Raw genomic sequence first — 21324 nt, 5'->3', positions numbered from 1 at the left:
GTGGTGGCACAGATCACCTGACAGAATGATCCACTGTAGAGAGATGGCAGTAGTTAAGGAGTGTGTGTGTGAGAGAATGAATGACATTTATTGTGGGTGTTCTTTGTGCTCAGCATTTCACTGTTGTTTGCTTAATCTTCATCACAATTCTGTGAGATGCATGTCTTATTCCTGTTTTAACAAGGAGAAAGCAGGTGAACAGAGATTCAGTAACTTGGACAAGCCCTTAGCTGACAAATGGGATTTGATTCTACATCTGTCTGACTTTAAAATTTCTGCTTTCCCATTATATGATGTTTTCTGCTATTACATTATATATTTATATTAACTATACAATTCCACTTCTGTACACATAATGGTAACATGGTATATAATCAATTCAGACCAGCAGTAAAAATATGGAAAAGAGAAATGTACTATACATAAATATTGAGGCTTAAAAAGTCAACTTTAGGGCAATAATTCCTGTAGTTTGTGGTATGGTAAATAGAAGAGAGTACATGCCCTCTATTGATTTATCAAGGCACAGTATGTAGTAAAAACTAACCATCACATATTTACACACATCTACACTGACATGCCCTGACAATTTATAATGTGCCAATCTCCGTACTCAGTATCTTACATACATTGTCTCATTTAATCCTCATCCCTGTAACTGCAACGGTTTTCCTCGTTTAACAGATGGAGGCATTGAGGCATGGGGAATTAACTTTTTTCCCAGTTATACAGTGAGTTAAGAGGTGGGGCTGAGATTTTAAACCTTGATAGTGTTTTTTTTTGAGACAGGGTCTCACTCTGTCACCCAGGCAGGATTATAGCTCACTGCAGCCTTGAGGTCCTGGGCTTACGTGATTTTCCTGCCTACAGGCATGAGCCACCATGCCCAACTAACTTTAAACTTTTTTTTTTTGTAAATATGGATTCTCACCATGTTGACTAGGCTAGTTTCGAACTCCTGGCCTCAAGCAAGCCTCCCACCTCGGCCTTCCAAAGTTCTGGTCTTATAGGCCTGAGCCACCAGCCTGGGTAGCAGAGTGAGACTGTCTCTAAAGAAAAAAATAAAATAAAATAAATAAGTAAAGTATGGAATGGTAAAATCTTAGTGAAAACTGGCTTATTAGAAATAATGGCTATGAAAGTAAATTTGCAATGGAAGAACCTATAGTTGGGAACATTTCATATGGACAAAATATGGACTGATAAAGTCATCATTAAAATATTTCACTGGAAACTATTCCCAGTGAAAATGGTTTCAATGGCATTAAAGTGAACATGGAAAAAATGGAAAATGTTTTAACTTTCCTGTATGGAAAATTGATCATGAATTTAATTGGCTTACTTGAGTTTATTGTAGAAAACCTTTTCCAACCAAAAATGATGTGTTGTTAGTAAAGGGACCGTGCAACTGGTATAATCCAATATGGATACATTATTATGAACTAAGGTCCATACTTGAATCCAGGTTTCCTTAGTTGTTTTTTTTCTTTTTTTTTTTTTGAGACAGAGTTTCGCTCTTGTTGCCCAGGCTGGAGTGCAATGGCATCAGCTCACTGCAACCTCCACCTCCCAGGTTTAAGCGTTCTCCTGCCTCAGCCTCCTGAAAAGCTGGGAGTATAGGCATATGGCATCATGCCCAGCTAATTTTTGTATTTTTAGTAGAGACAAGGTTTCACCATGTTGGCCAGGATGATCTTGATCTCTTGACCTTGTGATCCACTTGCCTCAGCCTCCCAAAGGCCTGGGATTACAAGCGTGAGCCACCGTGCCCAGCCAGGTTTCCTTAGTTTTTATTTAATGTCTTTTTTTCTGTTCCAGGATTCCGTCAAGGATACATTTAGCCTCCTTGCCTTCTTAGGCTCCTTGAGGCTGTGACATTCTATCAGACTTACCTTGTTGTTGATGACATTGGCAGTTTTAAGGAATACTTTGAGGTCAAGTACTTTGTAGAATTCTCCCCAACTGGGATTTTTTTGATATTGATAAGACTGCAGTATGGGATATTGGGAGGATGAGCATAGAGGTAAAGTGCTGCTCTTGTCACACCTATCAAGGGTATATACTGTCAGTCTGACTTATCACTGTTGCTGTTAACCTTGATTACCTGCCTGTGATAGTGTTTGGTTTCTCCACTCTAAAGTTACTCTTTTTTTCTCTCTCTTTTCATCCTCTACTTTAAAAAAATCTCCACATTCTCAAGAAGCTCCACATTTTTCCCCACCACATTCTCTTGCATTGAGGGCTTTGAGAGAGGGTTAAGAGAGCTGGGGACAGAGCCTCTGTGCTTTTAGAGTGTTTGTAACTATGCCTGGCTTACAATGCTTGTATAGATGTTTCATTATGTTTACATCTAGGATAACATAATCTGAAAATTTGAAAGGGAAATTGATTATGCTGTGTATAGATGCTTTGATGCTTTACCAGCTCTCTGGGGAATACTAATGACATTCCCAGAAATGCATTGTGACAATCTGTTGGTTTACACGTGCTTAGAAACTTGTGGGGGTTTTTTTTTTTTTTTTGACAGCATTATCTCAGTTTTAGAATAAGAATAGCTTATTTGAGTACTGATGACACAGAATTCTTTCAGTGCCACTTCACCAGTGGGAAACCTCCTTGGCCAGTGGCGCCTCCACCCAGGCTTCATTTGGACCTGCTGGACTTGCTCTGTCCACTGGGCCTAGCAGGCTGCACTCTGCTCATGCTACTGGTCTGGATGCTGTACTTGCCTTGGCTCTGCAGTCAGCCCACAGCTGGTCCAGGAGTGCCATGAACGGCTTCTACCTTGGGTGCTGGTGTCTGGATGAGGGGGAAATGGCAGAGCCTAGTAACTTGGAGATGCTAGCAACCACAGAGCCTCAAGGGGTGTTACAGCTTTTTCTTGGGGAATCTTGAGGTCTGAGTCTCCAGAAAGTGTTGCAGTTCTCGTTCATTTCTGCTGCCTGTGGCTTTGGTGAATGGGAGCATGTCACAACTCATTGAGTCCTGCTGCCTGCAGCTCAGCAAATGGGGACATGCTAGCACCCAGTGTTTTTTTTCACCACTGTAGGTTGGTGAGCAGGAGCACATGTTACAGCTCTTTTTGCACCTGCCATTTGGTGGGTTCCACATTCTTGTCCCATGACCAAGAAGAATGAGGTGTGGACACTTGAGAGTGAACAAGGCAGAGAAGAATTTTATTGAGTGACAGAAAAGCTCTCAATAAAGAGAGGGGACCCAAAGTGGATTGCAAATGTGTGAGAGGGGGCTTGAAAGTGGGTAGCCTTGAAAGTGGGTAGCCATCTGTGAGGCTGAATGTGGGGTTTTTATTGACTCAGAATGGGGTATATCCCTGGGTGGGCCTGGAAAAAGCACCATTCACTTGACTAAAAGGCATCAAGGAAGTTCTCACTCTGGTCATGGACTCCACCTGGAACTGGCAACTCAGTTTCAGGTTTCACTTGAAGGTCAGGTTTCACTGGGGATCCGTCCCTGTCTGCCTAGGAATTTGTCTGTCTCCTGCTGCTGTCACTGAGATGAATACCATATATCTTGAATATTGCCTAAAATGAAAACTGGGATGAATTATTAAATGGCTTTGTCAGATAATACATGATTTAGATGTACACATTTTCCCTTCCATAGACAAATGGAAAAGCTGTGTTTTAGAGGTTGAAAATATAAGTACTTCCATTAAAATCAAGAAACAGAAATATGGTTAACTCTAATTCCCTCACTTGTCTTTGTTCCTATAGTATTTTATTTATAGTTGTTGTACTTCTTGTTTTTCCTTTTAATCATTCTGCTTTCAGCTACAGCTATCTGTGTACACATGTATGTGTCTCTTACTAGACAATGACAGTATTTTGAAGGTCAGGCTGGTGGCTTGTTTTTATATCCCCTAAAGGGCTCTAGTGGGGATGTCATATTCCCTACGCCTCTAGTAGAGACTTCAAAAGTGAACTGAATTAAATTGAAGTGCTTGAGGATAGCTGGCTTGGAGAAGAAATACTAGTGTGATGGCTGTTTCAACTGTTTGAAAGATGCCATGATGTATGGCTCCAGGGAACAGACCCTGGACTGATGGTGAAAGATTAAGTGAGGCAGAATTTTATTCCACATAAGGAAAGCTTTGAAACAATTAAAGATGTTTACAGTCTAAGGTAGCACGTAGATTCAAAATTGCATTAAAAATTGACACATGCAGTCAGATCGCAGGATGAATTGATAGGTTACAATATAAAAAATACGGTTTTACATGAAAAGATGCTGACATTTAAAACTCATCATAGGTTTCTTTAAATATATGTGTTTCTTTGTCAATTCAAAGTATGATTTACTTTGCAAACACTCCCCTCAGGGTTTCTCACTGACACCTCTTTCCATGAAGTGAGGTGCAGTTGTAGCGGACTGGACCTTGACTGAGCAGCATATTGTGTTGGAGTCTTTCATCACCAAAGGGGCTGATGTCTGCTCCAGTTTCCAGAGCAGCGTGTCTATAAAAAAACCTGCATGTGTCATATCAGCTTCCCTTCTCTTCAGCAAGTGAGGTGGAAAAAGTGTAGGGAGGCCACAAAAGCCCATAGATAAATCTATAGAAGTCCTGTCCCAAGAGGGTTGTCTTCCAGCCACCACTGATAAAGTGCAGAAAAATGTCTTCACATCCATGTTTCTTTCTATATGGAAGTCTATCTGTTGTGCAGTATGCTTCACACTAGGAATCAGGACTCTTAGAAAGACTCTGGGAAAATTCCAGGTTGCTTATGAAACTTTGAGCAGTTGATTGCTGCATGGTTCACTGCTTTGCAGAGTTAATGGGCTGGAAGTCTTGAGACTCCTTGACACACATTCCTCCCAAGTCTTTAGAATAAGGGTTGTAGTTTGAGTGGCACGACAAATAACACCCCTCTTCATTGTATGAGTTATTGACAAGGAAGACAAAGAATAAAGCAGAGTTTTAGGAATGTGGTGTCTATCTGCAGTAAGTGGACTTTATAATGACCTATACTGCAGAATTAAACACTGGCCACCCCCAACTCCAGGCACAGGGAGGCTGCTCTAGGTGAGAGCCAGAAGAATGATCCCTGTGGGTAACTTGCTCCCAGTGGGCGGAAGAAGAGGACATGCCTGGGCTATGCATGTTTCTCCTTCTAAATTTACCCAATAGATGAGTCACTGCATCATGTCCTTGTGACAGGGGCAGGGTAGAAAGTAGCCAGGAATGTCACACTAATGATACTCCTTCTCACAGAAGGAACTTCCGCTAGAGAGAAAGATGCTTTCTCCTGCAGAAATAAGTTGTAAAATCTGGAGAGAGTACAGCCATTTAGTTCTACTTGCAGTATGTGGAGAGGAGCTTCACTGCAGTTACTTTGGTATGGAGTGATAGGAAAGTCAGGGAGGTTGTATGGTAAGCCAAATTGGAGAATGACTGCCCTTGTTCTACAAATGGAGGAAGGACTACAGCACAGTCCTGCTTTCTGCTTTCCTCTGTGTGTGTGTGTGTGTGTGTGTGTGTGTGATTAACAAATTGAGGTATAATTTACATTACACTAAATATACAGTAGTTTTCAGTATATTCACAGTGTTTGGCAGCAGTACCATTAATTCCAGAACATTTCCATCACCCTTCCTTCCTTTTACCAGTTGTTTCCCATTCCCCACCTCATTCCCCCATTCCCCACTTCTTCCTCCATCCCTTGGCATGTTAAAGTTCCTCAGGGAAGTCAGGGCTGAAGTCTCTGATGTCCTTGGCCGCTCCCGCAAGGTTCCAAGATTGCTGCTTAGCTCCAATTATAATATTCACAGCAGTATTAGGAGAAGAAAGGGTGCCAGTGGAACATCCCTGGCCAAATCAGCCTCTGTTGAAGAGCGTCTTGAAAGCCCCACCCAGTGACCTGTCTTACATTTCACTGGCCATCCCTATTATAAGGAAGTCTGGGAAACATCGACTGCCACGTTGCTGCCCCACGTAAAATCAGACTTCTGTTAGAAAGGAAGAATGGGAGAATGGATTTGGGGTATGCAACTAGCTGTGCCTGTCACAGACATTCATATATTAAATACAGTTCTAAACAATTATTACATTTGATGTTTCTTTCCAAGTAGTGACACAAAAAGACACATTACAAAAAGATCGTGATCTTTTTGCAAGGTGTTTATGGTCTCTACCACAAAACACTGGATTCGTAACCAAAACAACCTACATTTCTATTAAGTTCATATTGAATCTTTTATATATAATTTATCTTAGCCTTGTTTATTTCCATCTATCACTGCCTCAAGTGATGGGTAACACTTGTATTATCCACCCAGTTTGTCAAGCAGTATGAATTTAACCTAAAATTATGCCTCAAACTTAAATGACATCCTGTAGCTTCACTGTTTTAAGATTTATTTAATAAATGTATGTGTGTGTCCTTACCATTCATGGTTAAAAGTACTTTTATTTGTTCATTTATTTGAGACAGAATCTTGCTCTGTCGCCCAGGCTGGACTGCAGCGGTGTGATCACAGTCTACTGCAGTCTCGACCTCACATGCTCAATTGATCCTCCCCCACCCTATCCTCCCTAATAGTTGAGACTAGAGGCATGGGCTATCATGCCCAGCTAAGTTTTGTATTAGTATTTTTTATAGAGATGGGGTTTTGCCATGTTGCCCAGGCTAGTCTTAAACTCTGGACTCAAGCACTCCATCTGCCCTATTTTCCCAAAGGGCTAGGATTACAGGCATGAGCCACCATGCCCTGCCTCAAATGCTTTTAAATTTAAAACTTTGAAAATTTAAATCAAATTAACATGCACATGGATTCAAAAAAATTCAAGTCGTATAGTAAAGCTGGTGATGAAAAGCAATGACTACCATATTCTGTTCCAGTTTCCAACTCCAAATCCTGTATATTCTACAGGATTATAGACAACCAATATATAATCCTGTATATTCTACAGGATTGTAAACAACCAATTTAACTATTAATTTTTAAAGTCTCGTGGTTTTTATGTCTTTATTATGTATATACTATGTGTGTTTGGGCTATAATCCTGAAAAATACAATCCCAAACGCGATAATCCTGCGTGTTGAAATTCCAAAACATCAAAATCCCTAAAGTCTAAAATCCCCCAAATCACAGTTCTGAAAAATCAAAATCCTAAAACCATAATCTGGAAAAAAATCATTAAAAAATTATTTAAAATACTATTTTTTTTAACATATTAAAAAGAGGATTCAGGCCAGGTGCAGTGGCTCACATTTGTAATCCCAGCACTTTGGGAGGTCAAGGTGGACAATCACTTGAGTTCAGGAGTTCCAGACCAGCCTGGTCAACATGGTGAAACCCCATCTCTATTGAAAATACAAAAATTAACTGGGCATGGTGGTGCATGCCTGTAATTCCAGCTACTAGGGTGGCTGAGGCAGGAGAATCGCTTGAAACTGGGAGCCGGAGGATGTAGTGAGCCGAGATTGTGCCACTTCACTCCAGCCTGGGTGACAGAGCAAGACTCCATCTCAAAAAAATAAATAAATAAAAAGGGGATATATTTGAGAAACATAAAACCACAACAGAAACTTCCTAGGCCACTTGACACAAGAAGATAGGCAATAATAACATGTATTTTTGTAACTGTACATACTCAAGTATACTGATGACAGTCACATGAGTGTAACAGTTATGAGCAGATGAACTGTATTCATAAGGAAGTAGGTCAAAAAGCAAAATGTATAAAAGCATATCACTATGGTTGGTAATTGTGTTCAACCAGTTTTGTAACTGGTCATCTGAAATACCTTGATGGACAACCTAAGACTTCTGATGAGATTGATCAAAAATTGTGATGGATCACCACTGTACATGCAGTCACTCAAAAAGCCAAGATGTCAAGAAATTTTATCTTTCACAAATGCAAATATACAAAAAGGACATCTCGTCATTTATTAAGGAAGTTTCAACATTTTTACATACATGCACAGTACTTACTAACTCAACGTTGTGGTGACACTAGTAGTGTCAAATTTGCGACAAGAAAAAAGGATAAAATAAATTAGAACTCTAAAAGTCTTTACACAGTTTATGCCTCCAAGGTTGGAGATGATGTGAAGATGAAAAACATAACATGGCAAATTGTAAAAATGAATCCTGGCAACTTTAAATAGTGGGGACAAAAAATCCCTAAAAAAAAACTAAAAAGAAAATTTCACATATGAAAAAGTATATTACCGTTATAGATTATAGGCAATTGCGTGGAGGTAGTTCATAAGAATTGGCCAACTTTTCACAATCATTAACTATACTTTGAAGTCTTCTATCATGATGATTAGCTGTTTTTTTCTTTTAAGGACATGGCTCTTTTTGGAAAATACATTTACACATTCATTTTCTACATGGCACTGCTCTTTTTGAAATTCTTATATGATTTGATATACACTGACATGAGCATCCTCTATTACGGTTTCCATCTTCAGTGCCATGCTTATTTGTTTTATGTACGTGGAAATTCATCCTGCATGCACTCATGTACAGACTACAAATCCAGTGCAAACGACACAGGTGATCAAACAACAACACCGTTGTACGTCTTCTAATCCTACCAGGCACGTAATTATTTTTAAACCAGTCATTAACTTTGCTGGTTTCTTCAGGCACATGCAGCTTCAATTCATTAAAAGCTCCTGAAATTTCATTAGCTGGAAGGAAAGCCAATGCAGACAAATGACACATTTTTAAATTTAAGTTTTCATCATTGCCATATCTCGTGGCCAATTGATTCATCTAAATTTTCCACTAAATTTTTCCATTGGACTGAATGGAAAAAACAAACTTTGTTAGTGATATCTTGAAATTCACTTTTAGAAGCTTTGGTCACACCTATGATTGCACCTAATTCCAAATCTGTCATTATGATTTGGGGATTCAGTTGAATCTATTTTCTTTTGCAACATCCACCAAATCTTCAAATAAGTGTTTTATAAAGTGCTTCACTTTTGCCCATTCATACTTAAATGAGTGGATATGTTCTAGAATTTTGAGATCCAACAGGGGCATGATTTGCATGCAGTTGGTAACAAATAGTGGGGATGGTTTTGAAAGTGCCAAACAGTAGTCAAGTTGAAGCATGCACTGGTTTTTCTTTGTTAGATTAAGTAGTATAATAGATATAAGAAGTCTATCTTCTCTGACAGACATATCCCTAACCAAGATTAGTTCACCATTTAATGTGTTTTGTATCGTGGGAGGAACCTCTGTATCAGTAAGGGTCTTTCATTCAGAAGGTCGCTGAGCTTTTCAAATTTTTTTTTTTTTTTTTCTGGCTGGATGCAGTGGCTCATGCTTGTAATCCTAGTGCTTTGGAAGGCTGAGGCAGTTGGATCCAGTGAGGCCAGAAGTTTGAGACTAGCCTGAGCAACATAGTGAGACTCCATCTCTACAAAACATTTAAAAATTACCCAGGCATGGTGGTGTGCACCTGTAGTTAATTCTAGCTACTCGGAATGTTGAGGTGGGCAGATTGCTTAAGTCCAAGAGTTTGAGACTGTAGTGAGCTATGATCATACCATTGCACTCCAGCCTGGGCAACAGAGCGATACCCTGTATCTTAAAAAAAATTCTTCTTATTCCCTGATAAGGTCATTCCCCCCCCACCTTTTTGCGTGTCATCCTTGCGCAGGGGCCATGCTAATCTTCTTTGTATCGTTCCAATTTTACTATATGTGCTGCCGAAGCGAGCACTTTCCCCCCCTTTTAAAAAAAACATTCAGTTGTTACAAAAGAAGGACATTGTTTGAAGGCAAGCTTGTCACTATGTGTGAAGATACAGATTAAATAATTTGACGGGAGATTTCTTATATCTTTTGGCTGCATTTTTATGTCACTGAAACACTCAAAACATTGAGGGCAGATCTTTCCCATATTGTCTATTCAGACTCACACAGTAATCTCTGGAAACAGCCTCACAGACACACCCAAAATAATGCTTTATCAGGTTTCTAGGTATTCCTTAGTCCAGTCAAATTGACATCTAAAATTAGTTCACAAATCCAGTCGTGGTCAATTTGGCACCCATATGCATCTCCTTCAAGCATAATTCACTTCCAGATAAAGACAATAACAAGGTAATAGTTCTGTTTACCATGATGCAACTAACATGATGCAGCGGTCATGCAGACAACCAAACATGCACTAATCCGATCCCCAGAGTTAGGCTTTCTAGATTTTGCCACTCAGAATTTTAATCTTTCAGGATTGTGATTTTCAGGATTTTTGATATTAGGGATTTTATGCTTTAGAGATTTTTTTTTTTTTTGAGACAGAGTTTCGCTGTTGTTACCCAGACTGGAGTGCAATGGCACCATCTCGGCTCACCGCAACCTCCGCCTTCTGGGTTCAAGCAATTCTCCTGCCTCAGCCTCCCGAGTAGCTGGGACTACAGGCACACGCCACCATGCCCAGCTAATTTTTGTATTTTTAGTAAAGACAGGGTTTCACCTCGTTAACCAGGATGGTCTCAATCTCTTGACCTCATGATCCACCCGCCTTGGCCTCCCAAAGTGCTGGGATTATAGGCATGAGCCACCATGCCCGGCTGCTTTAGAGATTTTTAATTAAAAATTTTTTTTCTTTCAGAAATGAAGTATTGCTATGTTGCCCAGCTGGTCTCAAACTCCTGGACTCAGTCAGTCCTCCTGCCTAAGCCTCCCAAATTGCTGGGCTTACAGGTGTAAGCCACCACACCTGACTGACTTTAAGGGTTTTGAACTTTCAGGATTTCAGCACATAGGATTATGGCATTTGTGATTATGATTGGCACTGATACTACGTATTGCCTAATGTTATGTATATGTATAATGTTAATTTAGGCTTTATTAGTAACTTCTTGCTATCCTTTATAGTATATATACTATTATATATAATATAAATGTATTATAGATATATATGTGAGCATATAAGCATGTATGTCTACATATATATGTATATTATATATTCAGTCACAATATATTATGACTATGTAAAGTTCTGCTAGAATCAACATAGAATTCTTGAGACTCTTTCCAGAACTTTGAATGCAGTAAATTTAGCATCATCACTTTGAATGTAAAGTCTGATACATAAGATTATATGTATATTCAAAATATGTTAACAATAAATATAATATGTAATCAATATGTTAATATTATCAATTATACATCTATAACACATAATAAGCACATAATAATTTATGTGATAAGTTATAGGATAGTTACATATTTCATATAAATATTTATCAGCTGGTTTTAAAAAATTCATTTATTCAACAACCATGTGCCAAGCTTTCGTCTAGGTATTGCGGACACAGTGGTAAACAAGACAGAAAAATTTCCGCCCTTATGGAGCTGACAGTCTACTATAAAGATAGAAAATGAAAAAGTAAACAAGACATATGCAGGAAACATGGGGTGCATTGCTGTTGTAGATAAATTGGTTGGGGAATATTTCTCTAAGGAGGTGACATTTATGCAGAGAGAAGAGTAATGAGAAGGAGCCAGTAGTGAGACTATTGGGGGAGGAAGATTCAAGCAGAAGGAACAGTCAATACTAAGGCCAGGGGGCTTGGCTTGTTTAAGGAGCCAAAGGAGGCATATTTGGCTGGAATGGGGTAACTAAAGAGGGGAGAACTAGGACATGAGGTAGAGGAATTAGGAGGCTGTGGCAACCAGAATACCTTTCATTTCCAGTGTAATGGGAGCTCCTGAAGGCTTTTAAGCTGGGAAAGGAAATGATTTTATTTTCCTTAAGAAAAGAAAACCATGTTGGCTGCTTTATGGAGAATACACTGTAGGAGGGCAGAACTGGAAGCAGGGAGGCTAAAGAAGTTCTTGTAGTAGATGGGTCGAAAGATGATAACTTTAGGTATAAAAATATTATTGCCCATTCTTCTAGACAAGGTTGGTACAGAATTAAACTATTTTTCAGTTAAGTCTTCAGTAATGACTAAGGCCTAGAAATAATTTAGAAAATGAGTACAACACATGGGTTTGAATATTAACTATGTGTGGTGTCCAGACATGCCCTGATCTCAAACCTCAGGTCTTTGAACATGCTCTTCTATCTGTAATGTTGTTCTATTCTCATCTTACTAATTTTTCTCATCATTGAAGTCTCAGTTCTAAGACCAGTTTTTCAACAAACCTGCCCTAAAATCACCCAGGAATGATTGATTGTCTGTCATGTGGCTGTACTATAAACTCTAATTTGTATCTAGGTTTATGCATTTTACAGCTTCAAATTGTCCATTATTTTAATTGCCAGTTTATTTGTCCATCTTTCCCACTAGATCGTAATCTCTTAGATGCAGACTGTGTCTTATAAAATTAGACAATTGAAACTAAGAACAAAAAAAGAAAAATTAGACAACGGAAAAATGTTAAATGAATAATCAACGTTTAACTGTGTGTCTGTTAAATGTATCTGAATTAACTAATTCTTAGATTATGTTTGTGTGAATAAAATATTACATTAATAAATTGGAGTAGGTAATTTCCATAACACTGCAACACATAGTGGAATATCTGTGTTTGATTCCACTTTAAAAATTTTCTCAAACCCCATCACCATAAGCTAATGGTCTTTGTCATCATCAGTGAATAGATGGTGGAAGGGCTGCTCAAGATTCCTTAATGTTGAAAGGACATTGTTCTTCACTGAGGGGCATGTTGTCAGTTTCCCTCTTTGGGCAGCTCCAGTATTTCTAGTAGTAAGCGGTACAGATGAAAGGAGAAATCTACATGACAGGCTGCCTAGGCTGCACCAACATCAGGTCCCTTTAGAGTGCAGGAGGGAGTTTTGCCTTTTTATCATCCATGGTTTCTATCATGTAGTACTTCTGACTTGTGAAAAAAAGGTGAGGCAACAATGTCATGCAAATACCTGAGTTATTACCAACACCAGCTTGAACAGTGTGACGGAGCATGCATCAGATCTGTGGTGGTACCCTACAAGATTGTAATTTTCTCCTTTGTGACGCAATTATTGACCTGAAATATAAATTCTTTCAAATCTCTCTTAGACCTTTCTTTAAGGGGGAGTCAGCCATCAGCTCTAAACTTTAGTGGGCATAAGAATCACCTGGAAAGCACATGAAAACCAGATTACTGGGCTCCACCTGTAGAGTTTTGGTTCCTTATAGGTTTGAGGAGAGGTCCAAGAATTTATTTTTCTAAAAAAAAACCTCTCAGGTGTTGCTGTTTGATGGGCCACTCTTTAAATGGGAAAGAGATGGACCACGTGTTTCTAATTTCTGTTTACTGCCTTTGCATGTGCTTTTTCTTTTCATAATGCTAATACTCGGGACTGTTAGCTGTCGAGGAACTCAGACACAATACAGCTTTGACCAAAACCTTCAGTCTCCTTACCTTGTCAGTGTCTTACTGTGTTCTGGGATCCCCTTACTCTTATGATAAAAAGACTGCACGCTTTTGCCTGCACAGGGCAGCCTGTCTTCTCTCCTGTTTTCTCTCTCTTCTACATGGTCTGTGTGACCTGAAGTTTCTGGAATTTTCTGCCATTTCCTTTTATAACGACTAGGTAGTGTCTTTCCCTCCATCTATATAACAGATTGCCTTTCTGATTCTCTTTCAGATCAATACTTTCCACCCATCATTCCTCTACATTAAACATCTATCTTTTGAAACATTTTTGTAGCCCTATAAAAATTCCATTTGTGATACTATCCTGTCTTTATTGCTTGGCTGCTGCTTTTTCCTTCAGATTTGTTTGGTGCCACAGTATGCTACCATCGGGATATTATAAATCAGGAAATTATAAATCTGCTTATAAAACTACACAAAATATCTAAGCCACTGGTCCTTTCTTCTGTATCCTGTTACCCAGGCTCAATTGTTGTATATAGAATCAATACCTTTTGAACTCTGTGAGTTACCAATGTGACTTACCAATGTATTTTTTTCTGATTATTTTTCAATTGAGATAGAATATAAATTAAGCAACCACATTTTATAGTGTACAATTGAAAGAACATTTTTTTTTTGAGGCAGAGTCTCGCTCTGTCGCCCAGGCTGGAGTGCAGTGGTATGATCTCGGCTCACTACAACTTGCATCTCCTGTGTTCAAGTGAGTCTCATGCCTCAGCCTCCCGAGTAGCTGGGATTACAGGCACCTGCCATCATGCCTGGCTAATTTTTGTATTTTTGTAAAGACGGGATTTCAGCATGTTGGCCAGGCTGGTCTTGAACACCTCAGGTGATCTGATTGCCTTGGCCTCCTGAAGTGCTGGGATTACAGGCATCAGCCACCACGCCTGCCCCAATTAATTTTTAACAAATGCATACATGCATGTAATCATCACCACAATTGAAATATAGAACAGTCCCGTCAACCCAAAGATCTCCATCCTCCCATTGTAGCACTGTCCCCTCTACTCCTGGCCCTTGGCAACTGATAATCAATTTTCTGTCCTTATAGTTTTGCCTTTTCCACAAAGTAGAATTACACAGTATCTGTGAGTCTGGCTTCTTTTACTTAGCATAATGCATTGGTGATTCATACATGTTGTTGCTTGTATTCACGGTTTATTCCCTTTCATTGCTGCAGCTGCATGGTATTCCATTGTGTGGATCCATCATAGCTGTTTATCCATTCCCAATGGTTTTTAATTGCTATGCCGTCTCCTCTAAACTTAAGCTTTTTTTTTTTCTTTCTGTCATTTGGCTTCTTGAGTACTAGCAAGCAAATTTCCAAATGTGTTCTATCTAGGTAGAAATTAAAACTAAGTTACAATAGGTACTAACAAGCTCTGAATTTCTGCACCTGATACATTCCTGATGTTTCTTTAAAACATAGGCCTATTTTAATCAACTCTCAAGTAGGAGCTCCCATGTGGGGCATATCTATTCCAGAGAAGCCTGTTCTAATTCATCCTTTTGGATCAAGAGTTTTCCAAATGGCAATTTGCAGGAATGACTTGAGATCTGTTACTTAGGGTCATTGCTGCAATTCCCAGGAGAGATGTACGAAGGCCTTCCCTTTCCCTAAACGGGTCCCATATCATAAATGCATATCTCTGATAATTTGGAACTAGCTTGCCTCTTGTGTTACCCCCACTTTAGGACCCAGTTCTTTATGTATCAATGTTTGGTTCCAAACACCCCAAGGTATGAACTTCCATAGTATTCTTGACCTCTGTCTGAGATGAGGTCAGACAGAGGTTTTTTGATTTGCATTGCAAAACAATACATGCTTCCATAGTTTTGCAGGCTGGGTAAGCAAAATATAAGATACCATCATAGTTGGCCAGCATAGAACAGCTTATTGATCTAGATAGGGAAAACGTAACCAAGACCAACAATACTTCCCAATCTACATGGTTTGAAGTGTGAACGTAATGTAATCTACACTATAGAGATTCCAAGAATCATTTACATTTAAGTACATTTCCTTTAGAACTGAGGCTTCAGGGTCAGGCAGAGTGGCTTATGCCTGTAGTCTGAGCTACTCAGAAGGTGAGGCAGGAGTATCCCTTGAGCCCAGGAGTTCGAGGGTGCAGGGAGCTATGATTGCACCACTGTATTCCAGCCTGGGCACAGAGTAAGATCCTGTCTCTAAAATAAATAAATAAGTAAGTAAGTAAATAAGTAAATAAAAGAACTGAGGCTTCAGAAGCCAAGTTATGGTCAAGCATATCATTTCATGATACAAGTTTCATTGGTTACATAACTAGAAATAAAATTTGCCTTTAGTCCTTATATGTTAAGAAGATATCTTAAAAGTTGAGTACAGCTAAATTTTGTGCCGAATATACTCAACTGTATCTGTAATAAGCATTGTTTTATTTAGCATTTAAAAATAGAATGAGTATGCAGTTCAGCATTTTATTATACTTTGGATTCAGAATATTACTATTTTTCTCCAAAAAGTCTTCCTTTCTCTTTTCATTTTAAAAGAAACTAATTTTTAAAAATACTTTCATATATTAAACATTTTATTTATTTTATGTACTTACCATTTAATAAATACAACAATTCCCCCTTCTTCTCGGGGAATCCAGTCCAATAACCCAAGTGGATGTCTGAAACTGTGGGTAGTATAGAACCCTGTATATCCTGAGCATTTAGCACACACTGTGGCTATAACTTTTACAGTTTGAGGTGTAACAGGAAAACTAGCACAAATTTCTTTTTTCTTCCTCACAGTTTCATGGACAGAATTTATTTTTAATTTAGATCTTAGCAGCGTCAGCATACAATTTTTTTCTTTCCTTATTAAGTTGAGAACTTTCACCTTTTCGCTTAAAGGAAGCACATTATGGTTTCTCTTTGGCACATTTGCCATCATCACTACTCTTGTGCTTTGGGGGTCATCATTAAGTAAAATAAGGGTGACTTGAACACAAGCACTGCAGTACCACCAAGTCAGTCGATCTGATAACCAAGAGGGCTACTTATGACCAATGGGCAGGGAGTGTCTACGGTATGGATCTGCTGGACAAAGGCATGATTCATGGGTGGGACAGCATGCGATTTCACTATGCTACTCAGAAAGGTGTTCCATTTAAAACTTATGAATTGTTCATTTCTGGAATTTTAGTTTAATATTATAGGACCACAGTTGATTGAGGGTTAAGTAAAACTGAGAAGGTGAAACCAAGGATAAATGGGGACTACCTAGATAAAAGTGAAGTCAGAAAATTTGTAACTTTTTAAGGGAGACAAGCTGACGATATTTTTTAATTTTTCTTTTGTACAGGTGTTTGCTTCAGAATGGTAAGTCAATACTATCTTTATTATTTTTCCTTTTTTTCCCCACTGTTATTCCCAATTATAGAGATAGGGCAGTTTCTATTCAGTGCTAGTCTACTGTTTACTCCCTGTCCTTGGGGAGTAAATGAAGAAATATATGTATTTATTTAAAATTACTGATTGAGGTATTTATTAATGCTGAAACATTTTACCCTTCTTAATATTTACTTAACACTTCTACATTCAAAAGAACCTCTCTTGGGGTGTTTTAATTAAATGCTTTGATTAGGTGTATTGAATACCAAGTATGGGATTTTCCACATGTTCTGGATGGAAGAAATCCTGTAGGCAAAGGGACACATGGTGCATTGCAAAACAAAACACGCTAAATGTTGCATAAGGAAGTGGTTCCCAGGATTTAGCAGTTTAAGCTCCATGTTGCAATTATTTATTTATTTATTTATTTATTTTTGAGACAGAGTCTCACTCTGTTGCCCAGGCTGTAGTGCAGTGGTGTGATTTCGGCTCACTGCAGCCTCTGCCTCCCAGGCTCAAGCAATTCTCCTGCCTCAGCCTCCCAAGTAGCTGGGATTACAGGTGCCCACCACCACGTCCAGCTACTTTTTTATTTTTAGTAGAGATGGCCTTTCACCGTGTTGGCCAGGCTGGTCTTGAACTCCTAGCCTCAAGTGATCCATGCACCTCAGCCTCCCAGAGAGCTGGAATTACAGCTGTGAGCCACCACACTGGACCTGGCTAATTTTGTTTATTTTTAGTAGAGACTGCATTTCACCATGTTGCCTGGGCTGGTCTTGAACTCCTGATCTCCTGTCTTAGCCTCCCAAAAAGTGCTGGGATTATAGGCATGAACCACCATGCCTGGCTCCATGATGGTTTTAAATTTTTAATTTTTTTAAGTACTCCTTTCCTACAAGTTAAATGTGGCATACATTTTCTTTCACCTACTATCTGAGCTGGGTCACTACATTAGGTCCCTGGTTCCAAACCTTTGAGGGCTCCAATATGTTCCTGTCAGTAAAGTCTCCGTATTATGAGGCAGCCCCATCCCCCAAAATTCAGGTCGTCTCCTTTTTCATTATTATCTATTAAGAAAGTGACTTATTTTCAGGGCTACCACTTACAACAGTCTTAGCTGTTACCATTTTGATGTGTGTTGTTTCATACAGTTGGGGATGTGGGATGTAGAGATGTTGATCATCCTGGCCTCCATACAGGAGAAGAGTATGCTTTTGAAAAGTTCTAAGGCCAAATGTGTTGGCTTATGCCTGTAATCCCAACACTTTTGGAAGCCAAGGTAGATGGATCACCTGAGGTCAGGAGTTCGAGACCAGCCTGACCAACATGGTGAAACCCCATCTCCACTAAAAATACAAAAATTAGCTGGGCGTGGTGGTGGACGCCTGTAATCCCAGCTACTCAGGAGGCTGACGCAGGAGAATCACTTGAATTTGGGAGACAGAGGTTGCAGTGAGTCGAGATCACACCACTGCACTCCAGACTGGGTGATAAGAGTGAAACTCCATCCCCCACAAAAAAAGTTCTAGGAGACTGAATCAACAGGAATTTTAGGATGCTATTGTTAAAATAATTCAAAATCAAAATGTTACTACTTACATGGTATAACTGAATTTGGAGCTAGAAAAAGGAATTTTAAAAAGACTATTAATAATAGGAGAGATAAATTTACCCGTAGACAATTATAACATTCCTGTGCCAAGTCCAGAGCCGACAGAAAACATCAGAATTGTAATCTTACAATAACCCTGCAAACCAACATGCTTATGCTAGTGTTCTTGCTAGTTTAATTTTGTTTCTTTTTTTAAAAAGAAAACTTATTTTAGGTTCAGGGGTACATGTATAGGTTTGTTATAGGTAAACTCGTGTCATAGGGGTTTATTGTACAAAGTGTTTCATGACCCAGGTACTAAGCCTAGTACCCAATAGTTATTTTTTTCTGCTCCTCTCCCTCCTCCCATCCTCCACCCTCAGGTAGGCCCCAGTGTCTGTTTCCCTCTTTGTGTCCACATATTCTCATAATTTAGCTCCCATTTATACATGAGAACATGTGGTATTTGGTTTTCTATTCCTGTGTTAGTTTGCTAAGGATAATGTCCTCCAGCTCCATTCATATTTCTGCAAAGGCCATTATCTCATTTCTTTTTTAAGGCTGCATGGTATTCCATGGTGTATATGTACCACATTGTCTTTGTCCAGTCTACCACTGATGGGTATTTAGGTTGATTCCATGTCTTGGCTATTGTAAATACTGCTGCATTGAACATATGTAGGCATGTTTCTTTATGATGGAACAATTTGTATTCTTTTGGGTATATATCCAATAATGGGATTGCTGGTTTGAATGGTAGTTCCATTTTTAGCTCTTTGAGGAATTGCCACACTGCTTTCCGCAGTGATTTGGCCAATTTACACTCCCACCAACAGTTTATAAGCATTCCCTCTTCTGTACAATCTGGCCAGCATCTGTTATTTTTTGATTTTTTAATAGCCATTCTGTCTGGTGTGAGAAGGTATCTCATTGCGGTTTTGATTTGCATTTCTCTAATGATCGGTGATATTGAACTGTTTTTTATATGCTTCTTGGCCACATGTATACTTTTGAGAACTGTGTCCTTGCCTACTTTTTAATGGGATTGTTTTAATTTTTTTATTAAGATGATTTTCCTTCATTTTTACTGGAAATTTCGAAGTGTTTTAGTCTCTATTTCTGCTTATCAATACCTTATGTTGATTATAATTGGATTTTTTTTCCTCAGTGATAGAGAATTTTGGATTGATTATCATTTGGAAACCAGGTAAACAATGCAATTTAGTGTTAGCAATCTTGAGGGCAATGCAGCTAAATTTTATATATCCAAAAATACATCATGGAAATTGTTTCTGAAATAATTCTCACTCTCAGCTTATTTTTTCATCATGTACTTGTTTTTACTGAAAGTAGAATTTAACAAAAGATACAATTTAAGTGAAGGTTCTTATAAATAGAATTGTTAACTGTAGGTCATGTATACAATTGTTGGCATAGCCTACCAAAAAATGATTATTAGGTTAGCATTTTTTGGATGTTAGAATCAAGTATGTTGTGAATTTAGACTTTTGATGCTTTATTTTTCTTGTTTTTTTCTGAAATCAGTATACCGAAGATGAAGCTAAGAAGATAGGGGTGGTTGGCTGGGTGAAGAATACCAGCAAAGGCACTGTGACAGGCCAAGTGCAGGGGCCGGAAGACAAAGTCAATTCCATGTGAGTAATAAAATTAGTAACTTGTACATGACATTTATGAGGCTGCTCTTTTTTATTTTTTTAAAACCTGGTCTTGCCCAGGCTGTAGTGCAGTGGCACAATCTCAGCTCACTAGTTCCTCTGCTTTCCAGCCTCTGATCGCCCCCCTCAGCCTCCCAAGTGGCTGGGACTATAGGTGTGAGCCACTGCACCCGCCTTATGAGGCTATTTTAATGTTTCATTGGGCAGTAAGAATAGTATTGATGTACCAGATTTTGTTTGTAGATTACAATCAAACTGTTATATTTTTAGGTAGGCCTGTGGAGAAACTCTCAGAGTTGGGAGTAGCATTCTGTGTCTAGGAATGAATGTCCCACTTGGGCTGGCCTCAAGAAGGGTTGTTGCATCACTCTCCAATCTGTATGTCCTGTTGCATCTCCTCCAGGGTTAGGGAGATGTCCACGGCCCAAGTAGTTCTCATTTGAAGTGTTGCAACTGATGCATAATGCCTTAGGATGGTTTGTGAAGTTCTTAGGGTACCCTTCAAGGCAAAAAGATTGTCATCTCCTTTTTATTGTTAAGTGCCTTATTTATCTAATTGTAATTTTACTTTTCCTGCCATTGAGAATGTGTTTAATGAGCTGGATGGTTACCAAAATATGAATCCTTGAAGTCCAAAAGAGGCCAGATTCAGTAATATGGGAAAAAGTGCCTTGTGTACACATTGTCGTTTTCAAAAGCCTGGTATTTTCAGCTTTGTAATTTTCACTGCTCTCTATAGTCTTTTTTTTTTTTTTTAATTAAAAACAGCTAATATTTATTGATCATGTACATGTTGGGCAATATGCCAAGCACCTTACATGGATTATCTCACGTAATCTTCACAACAGATCTTATGAGATAGGTACTAAGTAATACTCAATTTATTTGATTGTTTGCAGTTTATCTTTGTTTTCATTACTTAATATTCTCAGATTTCAAAAGCAATAGTTTTTTGCTTATGGTAATAAGTGAAGTCATATAACACTGAGATGTATAAAGGCAAAACTAGTAATGTGTGCTTTCCTCTCTATTTCCCTCCCCTTTATGTAACCTGTGACAAGAAATGCTTTCCACAGCTTTCTCTTTCACTTAAAAATAGTTAAGTATGCATTTGTAATTAAGGTTTTTCTGGTTTTTACTGAAATAGAAGACTTTGTGCATATTTTTCCACAATTTATATTTTCATTTTCTGGACATTTCTGTCAAGAGCAAATATATAATTACCCACTCCTTATTTTTTCTAATTTTCTAATATTTAGGTATGTACTTGTGATTATGTGTAAAACTACACCTCAGATTGAAAAGTGGGGGTCC

The 21324-nt window shown here is 38.7% G+C and overlaps 1 protein-coding gene and 1 non-coding gene across 3 annotated transcripts in view; one reads left to right on the top strand and one right to left on the bottom strand.

Moving 5' to 3' along the window:
* ACYP2 (acylphosphatase 2) overlaps positions 1-21324 on the top strand; it is a 199011-nt gene that overhangs the window by 2363 nt on the left and 175324 nt on the right. For both annotated transcript variants that reach the window (XM_008980708.5, XM_017964335.4), the window contains exons 2-3: positions 16715-16731; positions 19880-19989. In XM_008980708.5, coding sequence (XP_008978956.2) covers positions 16715-16731; positions 19880-19989 — 127 coding nt within the window. The remainder of the gene's footprint in view (positions 1-16714; positions 16732-19879; positions 19990-21324) is intronic.
* LOC118147514 (U6 spliceosomal RNA) lies at positions 9600-9706 on the bottom strand. The gene has a single exon (XR_004733970.2). It is a non-coding gene; the product is annotated as a U6 spliceosomal RNA (small nuclear RNA).

Source organism: Callithrix jacchus, chromosome 14 (genome assembly GCF_049354715.1).
Source record: "Callithrix jacchus isolate 240 chromosome 14, calJac240_pri, whole genome shotgun sequence".
Lineage (NCBI taxonomy): Eukaryota > Metazoa > Chordata > Mammalia > Primates > Cebidae > Callithrix > Callithrix jacchus.
This window is presented reverse-complemented; position numbering and strand designations above follow the sequence as displayed.